The 15,171-nt window shown below is 47.1% G+C and overlaps 1 protein-coding gene across 5 annotated transcripts in view; it reads left to right on the top strand.

Moving 5' to 3' along the window:
• Positions 1-15,171, top strand: part of MECP2 (methyl-CpG binding protein 2) — a 77,537-nt gene that overhangs the window by 38,236 nt on the left and 24,130 nt on the right. Inside the window, exons 2-4 of one of the 5 annotated variants that reach the window (XM_033178241.1) lie at positions 2,339-2,462; positions 3,018-3,117; positions 3,679-3,916. The exons of 1 other annotated variant lie outside the window; for it this stretch is intronic. Coding sequence is in view for 1 of the 4 variants with exons in the window: in XM_033177943.1 (XP_033033834.1) it covers positions 9,152-9,259 (108 nt within the window). In the remaining 3 variants the exon portion in view is untranslated. Of the gene's footprint in view, positions 1-2,325; positions 2,463-3,017; positions 3,118-3,603; positions 3,917-9,151; positions 9,260-15,171 lie in introns of those variants that run through there. 3 more of the 5 variants (XM_033178094.1, XM_033178165.1, XM_033177943.1) reach the window with 3 other exon arrangements.

Genomic DNA, 15,171 nt, shown 5'->3' with positions numbered 1-15,171 from the left:
TCTTGCCACTCTCCCACCACTCATGCACTGCGGCCTCACTGGCCTCCTGGCTCCTCCCTGGACCCTCCAAGTATACCCCTGCCTCAAGGCCTTGACCTCTCCTCTGCCCTCTGTCCCAGGTATCACGCATGTCTGCTCAAGTGTCACCTTCTCAGTGTGACCCTCCTGAGCACACCCCTGTCTGTAAATCAGGCAGCCTGCCGCTGTCCCACCAGTTACCCCTGACAAGCATAGGACCTGTCACCATCTGTCACAAGCTGTGTTACTGCTTGGTTTGTTTGTGCTCTCCCACTCCTTCCCTCCCTTTCCCCATTCCTGTAGAATCTGAGTCCCTTGAGGACAGAGGTTTTTTTTTTTTTTTTTTGCCTCTTCCTCGATATATCCTCAGTGCCTAGAATCATGCATATTTTAATTTATTGAGTGAATTAACAAATAAATTCTGTAGTGGGACATTGCCCTGAGGTTTTGTCTTATAAGAGGGACAGTAGAACATGCAGCCTGCTCTGCTGTTGGCTCCTTAGCTTCTCCATGGCTAACAGGAACAATATTGTTTATGGGTTAATCAAAGCCGTAGTCATGAGTTAGAAGGTATACATAAAGGCAAATATGTGGAGATTGAGTTACTTTGGCGGGGGGTGGTGGGGTGCAGTTATCTGAAAACATGGAACAAATCAATGAGAGTCTAAATAGCACCCACATATTGCCCCTCTTTAAAAACATACCTCCTTTATGAGCATATAATTTTAACAGCACAGTTTCCCAGTGCAGCTTTGCGAAACAAGAGAAATGAATTTTGAGGGCTATCGGGTGCCTTTGCAATCTGTGGCTTAGTATTTGTGTGGCAGCATTTGTGTTTTGCCAACAGATGCACTGCTTAAAGTACCCATGAGAATGGCCTCTGTGGTTTCCTGCTTGCTCAGATGGAACCTTAGGAACTGATTATTGGGAAGAGGTTGACACTACCCACCTCAGCTCCCAGGCTTCAGGGCCTTGGTTACTACTCCTTTGGGCCCTCGCTGACCCTTGCAGACGTCTTCTGCAACCTCTGTAGCCAGAAGTGACAACCGCTTTCTGGCATGTTGCTCTTTCCCTAATGGCTTATGAGCTTCTTGAGCACCAAAGCATGTGTGACTCCCTCACACCTTCCCCTGTATAGTATAGCACCACTAACTGTAAGTATAAGGAGAAGGAGTGAGCAATTGATGGTGTCCCCCTGGATCTCCAAGGGAATGGGAGGGGGCAGGGTTTCTGGATTCAATCACGTGGAATCTAGTCGTTGGTGTCTAAATGTGCCTGTTACTTGGGGCCAATGTCCAGGTTCACTCAGGAGGCTTAGCCTGCTCGTTTCCCTGCTAGGTATCTATCTATACTTTGGGAGAGCATTTTTATGCTCTAATTGAACTTTCTGGGTCTCAGCAATTTGAACAATGCTTTGTTTTGCTTCTGTGAGGTTACAAAGGAAAGAAAAGGAATCTGGTGTTGTAGGAGGTGGTGTGTTGTGTAATTACTTGGGTTCTTTTTTTTTAAGTTTTTTTATATTTTTGCAACGAGGCAAGTTTTCTTTGAATAAATAATGCTGGGAGCTTATCACATAGAAGGCATATGTGTTGTACTCAGTACATTCTGAATTATCTGGGTTTATTTTTGTCTCAAATTCACTTATAAACAATTCAAAGGCTGCTTTTTTAGCTAACAGAAATAGGAAGAGAATCTCAGAATCTATTTTGTCATTTTTTCAATGGGTTGAGTTATAGTGATTGTGATAACTCGGTGGAAAAGCAGTGTAGTGAGTAAACCTCTCTATGGCATATCATGAACATTTTGTTGCTTTTTTGGCTTCTGACCATCTTCGTACCTTTTTTTGTGTTAAAAGTCTCCCCATTGTGTATATCTTAGTAGGAGGCAGGTGGACCCTAGTTTCTACCTGAGAAAACCTGAAGGTGGGGTTGGGGGCCTGTGGTGTACTTCCTTCTCATGTTGTCCATGACCACTGCAGTGGCTTTGTAAGGATCCAGGACCCTGGGCCCCTCAGTGGGTGTCTTCCGTTTCTTGAGATTGCCTCTTGGTTGTGAGATGGCGGTTGCTGCTCTAGTCATTGCATCCACTCCTCCAGGTAGGAAGAAAGAGGTCATAGGGGAAAGGCAAAATGGCACTTGACATCTTAACTTCTAGGCCCATTCGATATTTCCATTTCCATCTTCACACCCATCATCTTGTCCCAGAGAACACACAGCACCAGCAGCTCAGTAGGTATAACAGCAATTATTTATTTCTCACACATGGGTCTGGGTCAGCTGCAAGATGGGATTCAGATCTGTTCTCAAGCCTGTCGTTCCAGGACCCAGGAGGGAGAAGCAACTGCCAGGGGAAGTCTCTTCGTAGGCGGAGGTCAGGAGTCCAAGAGGAGTGAGCAGAGTCACAGAAGCCTCTTAAAGCCTCTTCTTCCCCCATCCCATCAACACGTGAGCAAGCCCAGAGTCAGTGGGTGGGAGGTGTGCTCCGCCCATAGTCAGTGGAACAAGAGCAAGCTTGAAAGAGAATGATGAACAGGAGTGCGCTCAGCCACTGTCTCCTTAGCCATGACGTAATCCCATGGTCTGCTGGGAAGCGGGAAATAACTCTCCTTAGCTGAGCACAGGGTCTCATTAGTAAGGCAGATGGAGAACATGGATGTTGGGGGACAGCTGGCAGTGCCTGCCACAGGGAATGGATATATTCCCTCCCCTTGCTCTCTGGAAACTAGGGGATGGCGATGAAGCCTAGGCTTGGCCAAACCCATTCTGCCTTCATGGATTTTGACTCTTGAGGGACAGTAAAGGATTAGTCATGGTGGTGGCACCTAAGCCACAAAACCAACAGTCGTGGCTAATGTCCAGTGATGATGTGCAGCAGTGCCCAGGGTGGGTGTCCCAACCAGCAGGTCCCTACAGTGTAACCTTGGCTGTATTTGCAGTGGTGCAGCCTCTATTCCTGCAACTTTTCTGAGCCTAGTTCTCTAGTTCTCTCTCCATTTCCAGATCTGCTGCCCAAGAACTCCTTTGTGATTGAATTTAACCAGAGTTGATTTCTGTTGCTTGAAACTCAGGACCTTGATGCAGTGTGCAGGGTCTGGGCAAGGTAAAAACACACTTTCATGATTTTGCCTCAAGTATAGTAGATGAGCTTAGGCTTTTTGAGCAGGTAGCCTTGGGATTAATTCTCAGCTCTTGAACCTAGCAGGTGACCTCGGCAATCAAGTACTTGCCCTCTTTGAGCCTCAGTGTTGCCCTCAGTTAAACATTGCTCACATGTGTTGCTGAGCATTCAGTGAGATTGTATATAAAGTGATCATTGTGAAGGTATTGGGAGATAATTTGGGAAAGTGTTCTGGTCTAAGCTTTTGGTTGGCTCTCCATCATTTGGGTAATGGGATAGTGATTTAGGAGTACCATAGCAGTTCAAGGGGCCCTTCTGGACAGAGTATGAGGAAGGTCAGGGACAAGTCTGAAGTGAATCATCCTGGGCTTAATGCCTCTGACTGGGCAGTGGGTACAATTATCTCAGGCTAGTCAGTAGTCATTTATTGTGAGAATACATGGGCAGATTTTTTAATTTCCTTCTCAGTCTAGACTTGAATGCAAACAGTTCTTATTGCTAACTTACCACTAGTCACCACTAATGAACAAAGACTATGAACAGGAAATTCATAAAAGAAGAGATACAGATGGCCAATGAAGATAGGAAAAGAGTTCTGCCTGCTGGTAATCAAAGTGATGCAAACGAAAACAAAAATGATGCCTTTTCACCTACCAAATTTGTCAAGATTAAAAAGAAAGCAAAGAGCCAGCGTCAGCGATGTTCATACCTGCACCTGCTCAGTAGCTTGCTAATGTTCTGCCTGCTCCACACGCCAGGCCAGCCTCCACGGCGCAGCCAGGTGAGGCCTTTCCTGTATACAGGCACGTTTGGATTCACTGTTGCATAAGTGACACATGTGCATGCTTCACAATTCAGGAAGTGCAAACTTCAGAGTGATGCAAGGTCTGAGTGTCCCTGCTGCCCTGGTCTCCCAGCTGCCTACTCCTGTCTTCAGGGAACAGCTGCATCCAGGGTCTTGTCTGTGTCTTTTGAGGTGTTCTATGCACACACAGACACATCTAAACCTATTTTTATTTTCCCTGCACCTGCTTGGGCTACTGTAAGCTGTTAAATTTTTTTTCTAAGAATTTGTCCATTTTGTCTGACTAGCATAAAGTTGTTCATATTATAGTTTTTTGTACCTTTGCAACATCTGTAATTATGTCTGCTTTTTCATTCCTAGTGTTTGTGTTTACTTGTACCTTCTCCCATTTTTCCTTGTCTTGGTAAAAGTTCATCAGGTTCATTGGTCTTACAAGAAGCAAACACGTAGGCATTATTGCCTGTATTACTCTGTGTCTCTTTTCTAGTTCATTAAATTCTGCTTTTGCTTTTATCTTTATTATTTTTTCTATGGTCTTAGAGTACATTCTCTGTTTTTTGTTTGTTTGTTTTTTGTTTTGAGAGAGAGAGTCTTGCTCTGTCGCCCAGGCTGGAGTGTAGTAGCACGATCTCAGCTCACTGTAACCTCCACCTCCCAGGTTCAAGTGATTCTCTCGTGCCTCAACCTCCTGAGTAGCTGGGATTTACAGGCATTTGCCCCACATCCGGCTAATTTTTTGTATTTTTAGTAGAGATGGGGTTTTGGCATGTTGACCAGGCTGGTCTCAAACTCCTGACCTCAGGTGATCCACCACCCTCGGCCTCCCAAAGTGCTGGATTACAGGCATGAGCCACTACGCCCGGCCCTAACTTCTTAAATTATAAATGTGGGTCATTGATTTTCTACCCTTTTTTCAAATGTAAGCATTAAGGCTAACCCTCTGGAACTACTTCAACTGTATCTAGCAAGTTCTGATAGTATTGTCACTTGAAGTTAGCCCAAGGATTTTAAAAATTTCTTTGTTTCTTCCTTCCACTCACAAATTACTTTAAAATGTTTTTTTCAATTTCCAAGCACATGGCTTTGGGTTTTGGTTTTTTTTCCCCCCATTTGCTCTAAAAGAAAAAAATTGACCACACGAGGTGGCTCACGCCTGTAATCCCAGCACTTTGGGAGGCCGAAGCAGGCGGATCACCTGAGGTCAGGAGTTCGAGACCAGCCTGGCCAACATGGTGAAACCTTGTCTCTACTAAAAATACAAAATGAGCCGGGCATGGTGGCACACACCTGTAGTTCCAGCTACTCGGGAGGCTGAGGCAGGAGAATCACTTGAACCGGGAGGCAGTGGTCACAGTGAGCTGAGATCGCACCGATGTACTCCATCCAGCCTGGGCAACAAGAGCGAGACTCCGTCTCAAAAAAAAAAGAAAAAATCAACTTCTAACTAAATGGCACTATGGTCAAAGAACTTGGTCTGTGTGACACCAGTTCTTGCAGTTGGACAGAATATGTCACCGTCAAGCATGGGTGCAGGATTCTACATATATTCATTACCTCTGTTTTATCCTTTTATTGTGAAAGTATTTTCTCTTCTTACTGTCATTTTGTTTACTTGATTTGTCAACTGATGGGATATGTGTTAAAATCTGCTGTAGTGATAGACACATCAGTTTCTCCACAGAGTTTGGTAATTTTCATTTTATTATTTATTTTTAGGCCACGTTTTCAATTTTAGATACAGTTTCACATTCCTGGTGTATTGAACCCTTTGGTATTATGAAGTGACCATACTAATAATTTATTTTTTAATTATTATTTATTTATTTTATTTATTTTACCTTTTTTTTTTTCTTTTTTTGAGACAGGGTCTCCCTCTGTCACCCAGTCTGGAGTGCAGTGGTGCAATCGCAGCTCACTGCAACCTCTGCCTCCTGGGCTCAAGTGGTCCTCCCACCTCAGCCTCCTGAGTAGCTGAGAGTACAAGCTTACACCAGCACGCCTGGCCAGGTTTTTGTATTTTTAGTAGAGACAGGGTTTTGCCGTGTTGCCCAGGCTGTCTCAAACTCCTGGGCTCAAGCAGTTCACCAGCCTTGGCCTCCAAAAGTGTTGGGATAACAGGTGTGAGCCACCACGCCCGCCCATCCCAGTTTTTATTTTCTTCCTTTCTGTGTCTTTGGTATGTAGAGCTTTTGAAATGTCAGATAGCTAGAATTTTTTTTATTTTTTGAGACGGAGTTTTGCTCTTGTCTCCCAGGCTGCAGTGCAATGGCGTGATCTCAGCTCACTGCAACCTCCACCTCCTGGATTCAAAACAATTCTCCTGCCGCAGCCTCCTGAGTAGCTGGGACTACAGGCATGCGCCACCATGCCCGGCTAATTTTGTATTTTTAGTAGAGATGTGGTTTCACCATGTTGGCCAGGCTGGTCTCAAACTCCTCACCTCAGGTGATCCACCCACCTCAGCCTCCCAAAATTTTGGAATTACAGACGTGAGCCACCATGCCTGGCTAATAGCTAGATTTTTTTTTTTTTTTTGAGAGGGAGTCTCGCTCTGTGGCCCGGGCTGGAGTGCAGTGGCCGGATCTCAGCTCACTGCAAGCTCCGCCTCCCGGGTTTACGCCATTCTCCTGCCTCAGCCTCCCAAGTAGCTGGGACTGCAGGCGCCCGCCACCCCGGCTGGCTAGTTTTTTGTATTTTTTAGTAGAGACGGGGTTCACCGTGTTAGCCAGGATGGTCTCGACCTCCTGACCTCGTGATCCGCCGTCTCGGCCTCCCAAAGTGCTGGGATTACAGGCTTGAGCTACCGCACCCAGCCTAATAGCTAGATTTTTTAAAAAAATCCATTCTGTCTGTTTTGTCCTTTAACATCTATTTGATTTCTGATGCATTTAGATTTATTTATAGCATATTATTTTGTGCATTCTATTTTTCCATATTTTCTGTTCTTTTAAATTTTTCTTCTCCTTTCTTGCCTTCTCTTAGACTTTTTAAAAAACTGTGGTAAAATACACATCACCTAAAATTTACCATTTATAAATATACAGTTCAGTGGCATTAAATACAAATTGGAGGCCAGGCATGGTGGTTCATGCCTATAATCCCAGCACTTTGGGAGGCTGAGGTGGGAGGATTGCTTGAACCTGGAGGTTGAGGTTGCAGTGAGGTGTGATCACGTCACTGCAGTACAGTCCAGGCAACAGAGTGAGACCCTATCTAAAAAAAAAAAAACAGATCGGCATCACACCGTGTGTGTGCTGCTGTGCCGTGCTTTATCACTTAACATTAAAACATAAACGTCAGTACTATTATGGATTGAATGTTTGTGTCCCCCATAATTCCAGTGTTGAAGCTCAAACCTCCAATGTGATGTTATTTGGAGATGGGGTCTTTGGGAGGCGGTTAGGTTTAGATGAAATCAGGAGGGAAGGTGGGTCTCCTTATGACAAGAGACAGCAGAGAGCTTGCTTTCTCCACTATGTGAGTATGCAGTGAGAAGGTAGCCATCTCCAAGCCAGGAAGAGAGCCCTCACCAGGGGCTGAATGTGTTGACACCTTGATCTTGGACTTCTAGCCTCCAGAACTGTGAGAAATTTCAGTTGAGTAGCCCTCCCCCCGCCCCAGGTCTATACTATTTTGTTATAGCCTGAGCAGACTAATACACCCATGTTATGAAAAGCTATAATAAACATCCCTTTAAAGGTCACGTAACGTTCCATCGTATTACCTCATGCATCTTCTCTGCTGAGCTTTCCAAAAGAGTGGCTTGGGCTGGGCATGGTGGCTCATGCCTGTAATCCAGCACTTTGGGAGGCCAAGGCGGGCAGATCCCCTGAGGTCGGGAGTTCGAGACCAGCCTGACCAACATAGAGAAACTCCATCTCTACAAAAATGCAAAATTAGCTGTGCATGGTGGTGCCTGCCTGTAATCCCAGCTCCTCGGGAGGGCTGAGCCAGGAGAATCACTTGAACCAGGAGACAGAGGTTGCAGTGAGCCAAGATCGTGTCATTGCACTCCAGCCTGGGCAACAAGAGCGAAACTCCATCTCAAAAAAAAGAGTGGCTGGCCGGGTGCAGTGGCTCATGCCTGTAATCCCCACATTTTGGAAGGCCTTGGCGGGTGGATCATGAGGTCAGGAGTTCAAGACCAGCCTGGCCAAGATGGTGAAACCCTGTCTCTACTAAAAATAGAAAAATTAGCCAGGTGCAGTGGCAGGTGCCTGTAATCCCAGCTACTCGGGAGACTGAGGCAGGAGAATCGCTTGAACCTGGGGGGCAGAGGTTGCAGTGAGCCGAGATGGTGCCACCGCACTCCAGCCTGGGTGACACAGCGAGACCCGTCTCAAAAAAAAAAAAAAAAAAAAAAAAGGCATATGTTCCGATCTCCACCTCTCATTCATCAGCCCCTGTGATCAAACCTCTGGGATTAGATCTCCATTGGGTCCCTCCCTCACCCTAACCTCATATGCAGTGGTTCCTGAGAAGCTGCTGTCTGTTTGATCACAGGATCCAGCAGCATCTGAGGGCTCATTCACTGAATCTGTACTACCCAACAAGGCAGGCTTGTCCTTACCCACACTCTTCAGGTGAAAACTTAATCAGATGCAAGCGTTTATCTTCGTGGCCTCTTGCGGAGTGTGGTTTCCTTCTTGCAGCTCTTTACTGACTAAAACTCTTCTGGGAGTTAAACCAGGTGTGGTCCTTGACCCTCATCATTTTGTTCCCGTCTCCTATGCTGGGCTCTGTATCCTGTTCTCCAAGCAGTCTCGTGTGACAGGAAAGTTACCTATTATGGCATGTTCCCCTCTTGTCACCTCTGGTGTGACACTTGTTCAGTGAATGAGATTTGTGATATGTCACATCTGTGGGAGGAAGGCAGTTCGCATGCAAGAGTTGTAGTTCCCTTGCTTTGCCCTGAGGGCCAGGACTTTACACTGGATTTTTTTTGTTGCATTCCTGCACTCATAAAGTACACGTAAACTTAGAGGTGGTGTGTTAAATGCTAGAACTTGAACTGAGTTCAGCTAGGCTTAAGTGCCCCACAATTTTTGTCCCACCAAACAATTTCATGTATCTACAGGATTGTTCCCTCAATATGCCTCAATATTATACCCGATTGGGGAGCGCAGACCAGTCAAGGTTGATGTGCATCTGCTGAACCACGATCTTAAGTTGTTGAAGTAGGTATTATTAATGAATGGACGTCTGTTTTAGCTCCAAGAGCCCCTGGTTTCCAGAAGAGACTCCCGATGATCTTCCAGAAGCAGCTGGGCCTCTTTTTGTCCTCCCCCACCCAGGTGCAGTCCTGTTCTCCCTGCCTGGGTGAGTTTAACTCCTCTGCCGTTGAGTAGGCTAGGCTGCTACCTCTTGAGCCTCTTCCACCAGGCCGTCCGTTAGGTGGCGACAGAGAGCACTAAAAGGAAACTACTATGGAAATAAAACGGTTTTGCTTCTTGGGGGGAAAAAAAAGAAAAAGGCTTGTGGGGCGTATGTGCCTTTTAGTCAGATTTTACTGTGCAAACATTTGAGAGATGTCTGCCCTCTTTCTCCCTTCCATTCTTCTCAACCCACTGCCCGCCCTACCACCCCCATCTCCTTCAAGATAAGGTAGATAGATCAGAAGACCAAATAGACAAATGCCATGTCTGCTGTTTTCTGTCACAGTTGATAGCCATACCAGTCACCCAAGCTGGAAACCCAACAGGCCCCTGCCCTTCACTGCCCACGTCCAGGGGAGCCACCAAGCCCCACAAATTGTTCCTTTAACTGTTTGTCCCTCTTCTGTCTTCTTTCATCTCTTCTACTGCTGTCCTGGTTCAATCCCTCATCTTGCCCTAGGACTCCTGTGATCACTTAGGATCTTTCCTCTACCTGTCTTTCTTCCACACAATCCCTATCGTCAATCTCATTCTCCTGCTTTAAACCCAAGAGTGGCACCCTGTGTTCAAGTGACATCAGGGCCCCTCATGTGGCTCCTGCCTCTCTTTGTGGTCCCTTCTGTTGCTGCCGCTTTTCTCATGGACATAGCCTTCAGAAGTCCAGGACTGCTTGTAGTTCCTCCCAGGTACTATGTTTCTTGCACTCCTGGCCTTTGTCATTGGCTCCCCTGTGCAAGTCCCCTTCTCTTCTCCTTTCCCTCCCCTGTGGCCTTGCCTTGTCCTGCGTATCCTTGAAGACCCAGTGAGTATCTCTTCCCCAAAGAGCCTTTCCTAACCACCACCACCCCCTCCCTGCCACGTCACACACACACCTGGGTTAGGCCCTGCTTCTCCACGCCTGTGCCTCCTGCCAAGTCCTCAGCAGTCTCTGATCCCATGTACCTCCAGGCATGGCATAGGGGCTGCGACACTCAGCCTTTGGGCCCACAGAGCCCTGTTGTGGGCTTGCCACTGCCCCAGTCAGTCCTCTGCTATTGAGGACTCCATGCCAGTTCCTGACTCCAGCACACATACGCATGTAGACAGCCCTCCTAGTGCCTGGCTCCCTCCATCTCTTCTGCCACTCATTCCCTGTTGTAGCCTGCAGTTGGTCATCACTGGAAACCCCTCCCCCACAGAGTTCTAACTTAGACAGCTCTGCCTGTAATGAGGACTTACTGTCTTTGTAGCGTTTCAGTGTCAACCACTGTTTGACGCCCCTGGGACTCCGTTGGTCTTCCCTCCTCTTGTGAACTGTGCCCGTCACCAGACGAACTTGTTTTAGAATTTGCCGTCGTAACTGAGCTCCCTTCAGCTCATACCTTCTCGGCTCCTGCTCAGTCTTTCTCCTTTTAGCCAAACTCTCTTAAGAGTTCTCTCCACTCATGGGCCCTCTTCCTTGCCTGCTGCTCCTTGCTCAGCTTGCTCCATGAACGCTTGCTTTCCCACATTCTGTGAAATATCTTATCAGTCATTGGTGGCTGTCACTCCTTCTCAGCCCTTTCCTTATGTCTCTTCTGGTACCTCATACTCTGTAGGGGGCCATCTCCCCTCCCATCTTGAACCCCCTCTGGGTCTGGGAGAATTCTCACCTCACGAGTTTGATAGGAGGTCAGGCGACCTCTGATTGTAGTCACTGCAAATGTCAGATGCTTATTTGCCTAGCTTCCCTTCCGGTCAGGGCAGCAGTTGGCAAACGGTATTTCAAGGGCCAAGTCCAGCCCACTGCCTATTTTCGTAAATGAAGCTTTACCAGGACCCAGTTCCACCTCGTCCTTTGTGCATTGTCCAAGACTGCTCTCCTGTACAACAGCAGGTAGGCTGGTTGTGACAGATACTGTCTGGCCCACAGGTGGAAAATGCTATCTGGCCCTTTACAGAAAGAAAGTACCTGAGTTCTACATGAGGGTGTAGGTATGTACCTTGGCCTCTGCCAGTCAGACTCACATGCTAGGAGGAGCAGGGCCAGGCAGGAGAGCCTTGTCTCTTGGCATTGGGGCTGCAGGAAAGACGAGCTCCTAGGCCATAGTGCCAGTGGCCAGTGCTGCTGCCTTGCAGGGTCGCAAAGGCAGTACTGGCTACTTGGACTGGCTTGGCAGAAGGATTTGGAGTATTGTTCCTGGCCAAATGGACTCAAACCTGTTCCTCCAACACTCTAGGGATTCTCTCATCACCCAGTAACCTTTTCCCCCTAGTTTTAAAAATTGCGGTAGAGTAACAAAAGATAAAAAGTACTGCCTTAACCATTTTAAGTGTACGATTCTGTGGTATTGAGCACATTTATATTGTGCAACCATCACCACATGCATCTTCAATAGCTTTTCATCAGTCCTTGTCTGCATAAATCAGCTAGAGTTGGTTTCTGTTGAGTGCCACCAATAATCTTGACAGATATGTCTGATCTTCCTTCTCTGCACTGTCCTCTTTCTCTGTTTCCTCTGCTGATTCTTTCTCCTCATCACAACTCCAAATAGCAAGGGGAGGGTTGTTTACAACTTATTCAGCATGCCCTCACCCACTTGCCTGGCTCTTCAGACCTCTCCCTTGAACTACAGACTCATACATCCAGCTGCCCTTTAGGCCTCTAGAAAACTAAATACCTCAGTATCAAAAACATGAGATACGGAAGTCAGAGTCCTGGATCTGTCGCCCTTTTCCTGTCCTAGTGCACATGCCCTTCAGGGATGGCACCTAGACCAGCCCCCTGCATCCCTGCCTAGACTCTACAGTAGTCTCACGTGGCAGACCCGGAGGTCACTCTTCTCTCTGGATCCCCTGTGGACACTCCAGTTAGCAGGCACTGTCCGCTGTTCCTTCAGCTGGCCTCAGCTGCAAGAGCCTCCTTACCTAAGGTCTCTCTCTTTGACTTCTTCCCACCTCCCTTTATGGATGTCAGTTCCTGATAAACATCTTACACCCCAAACCGTGACCCAACATCTGCTTCTGCAGAGCCCCTCTGTGGCATCTTGCGCCCTCCTGCCCCGCTCCTTCTACTCTACATCTTCCCATAGTTAGAATGGATCTTTTCCTTTTTTTTTTTTTGAGATAAGGTCTCCCTTTGTCACCCAGGCTGGAATGCAATGGCACAGTCACGGCTCACTGCAGCCTCAACCTCCTGGGCTCAAGCAGGCCTCCCACCTCAGCCTCTCAAGTAACTGAGACTACGGGTATGCACCACCACACCTGGCTAAGTTTTATATTTTTTGTAGAGACTGGGGTCTCCCTGTGTTGCCCTGGCTGGTCTCGAACTCCTGGGCTCAAGCAATCCTCCTGCCTTGGCCTCCCAAAATACAGGATTACAGGCACACACCTCTGTGCTCAGCCTCAGATGGGCTCTTTGAAGAATGTTCATTAGATCAGGTTACTCCCTTGAGAAACACCCTCTCAGAATAAAACCCAAAGTCCATTACTTGAAAGCAGAGCCAGCTTCATGGGCCTGTGTAACTGCCCAGAGTTTGCTGAAACCCAGGCTTGGTTTATTACTCTACTGTCACCATCTCAGAATTCTTTTTTTTGTTGTTGTTGTTGTTGTTGTTGTTGTTGTTGTTGAGACAGAGTCTCGCTCTGTCGCCCAGGCTGGAGTGCAGTGGCCGGATCTCAGCTCACTGCAAGCTCCGCCTCCCGGGTTTACGCCATTCTCCTGCCTCAGCCTCCGAGTAGCTGGGACTACAGGCGCCCGCCACCTCGCCCGGCTAGTTTTTTGTATTTTTAGTAGAGACGGGGTTTCACTGTGTTAGCCAGGATGGTCTTGATCTCCTGACCTCGTGATGCGCCCGTCTCGGCCTCCAAAGTGCTGGGATTACAGGCTTGAGCCACCGCGCCCGGCCAGAATTCTTAATTTTTGAACTAGAGGCCCTGCATTTTCATTTTGCACCAGGCTCCACAAATTGTGTAACCGGGCCTGCCTCAGCAGCCACATGGAACGTGATCTCTCCCTGCCTATTTGAGCTCATTCTCTACCATTCTCTCCCTTGCTCACCTGGCTCCCACTGCTCTTGCTCTTCCTGGAACTTGCCAAAATGTGTGCTAGAGTCAGAGCCTTGGCTCTTACTGCTCCTTATTGGCTGGACCCCTCTTTACTTGACCTGTTCCCTCACCACACACTTCCTTCAGATCTGTGTTCAGATTTCATCTTCTCAGAAGGCTTTGGCCCCTGTCCATCTCTCTGAATTTACCTCTGACCTCTGCCCCACCACCACTGCGCTAAGCTGCCTCAGAACTTTGTAGACATTATGTCTGGTCTTCTCATGTTTCCCCCTTGGAAGAATCCCAAGGTGCCTGAAGAATGCTTTCTTTATCCTTGAAGTTGAGTAGGTTACTAGAGTCTGTCTTGCTATTGAGCATTCTTTATCAAATTGTCCTGGGAACATGGTGTATTCTTTCAAACTGCAGATGTAGTCGTTGCTGTTTCAGGTCAGCTCTCTTATGGATCTTTGACAGCATCTTCTGTTCCATTTGTTGAGTTCTGTACTTCAGGGACACAAATTCCTTATGTGGGATTGTCTTTGTCTCTCTTCCAATGCTATTAGCTTTGCCCTAATTGCTTTAACTTTGTCTTTTTCATCTGCATTTACTTTGTCTAATTTGATTTTCAGTTATGTATATTCTGTTTCTGGCTGTTTTTCAATGTATTTATTAGTTTCATAATGATGTGTTTTGGTCTGCAGTTTCTCTAGGTTGGAAATTTGTCTTTTCATCTTATTCTGTTTTATCATCCCATCTTTGAAGTCTTTTATTAGGAACATGTTCTTATGAAGTTGTAGGGAATTTTTTTTCCCTTCCTTGTGTGTTCTCTTCTTAGTGGGAGACTTTGCCTTTCCCGTGCCATCTCCCTCCCTGGGCCTCTTTTTTTTCTTTTGGCCATCATATGTTTGCATAGTTACATGTCGCTTCTTTTCATCTTGGCTCAGGCTTGGATGGCTCTGCATAGTCGTTCTGTTTGCTTTGAGACAGTGGAGGAATTCTTGGCTCTCTCTTCCCGGTTTCTTGGCATCCTCCCTCGCTGTTTTCCCCTCTGAGCTATCGTGTGCAGGCTTGTTATCTTGTATTCGAGAGAATGTGCACGCTGGAGGGAGCTGCAGCCATGTAGTCTTCAGCCCTATCTGGATTCTTCTCTTTGTTCTAAGAACTGTGTTGGATGTCTTATACTAAGGCTCACTCTCACTGCATGAGGGATGTGTGTACCATTTCCATGGGGATAGGGGCACCTCAGTCTCTGGGTGGTTCCATAATCTGTGTATACCTAAGAGCAGTTGCTTCCCACAGAGCTGGGCTGGCTCACTGGGCACTTCGCCATTTCTCCTCCACCTCCCAGATGGAGTTTCTGGGTCTAAAACAAAAAAGTGAAGGACTCACACTTGGTTGCTTCTCTCCAGCTTACTGGCTGCAAATTCCCAGGGTGTTGCCTGCTCCCTAGGGTGGTTTCTGGGGACGGGGCAGGAGCCTGGCTTTGCTGCTGCGTTGTCCTCTGGAGTCTTGTCTCAGACTGCTTTGAATCACACCCCTTTCCTGTGTTTGCTGAAGTCTTCCTTCACACTCCCCTTCCCCGCCTTTCTTGTGTGTCTTATCTTACTAGGATTGGAAGAAGGCAGTTGTGCAGGAGGTCTGCATCTAATTCCCTAATCCATGTGAGAGTGCTCCTGTCGTGTGCTTTGTGACACGATGGTGAGAAATGCTCCCTAGAGCAGTGGCTACCAGAAGGAAGCCATCCTCCCCACCCCTCACACACACAGACTACTTCTGACTGTCCGCAGATACATATTCTAGGTAAATGTCAGATTCCAAAGAAAATCCAGTTGGGATCTTTTTTCTTTTTTT

This window comes from Trachypithecus francoisi, unplaced genomic scaffold (assembly GCF_009764315.1).
Source record: "Trachypithecus francoisi isolate TF-2019V2 unplaced genomic scaffold, Tfra_2.0 Contig00133, whole genome shotgun sequence".
Taxonomy (NCBI): Eukaryota; Metazoa; Chordata; class Mammalia; order Primates; family Cercopithecidae; genus Trachypithecus; species Trachypithecus francoisi.
The sequence above is the reverse complement of the archived record's forward strand: the minus strand, read 5'-3'. Positions and strand labels throughout refer to the sequence as shown.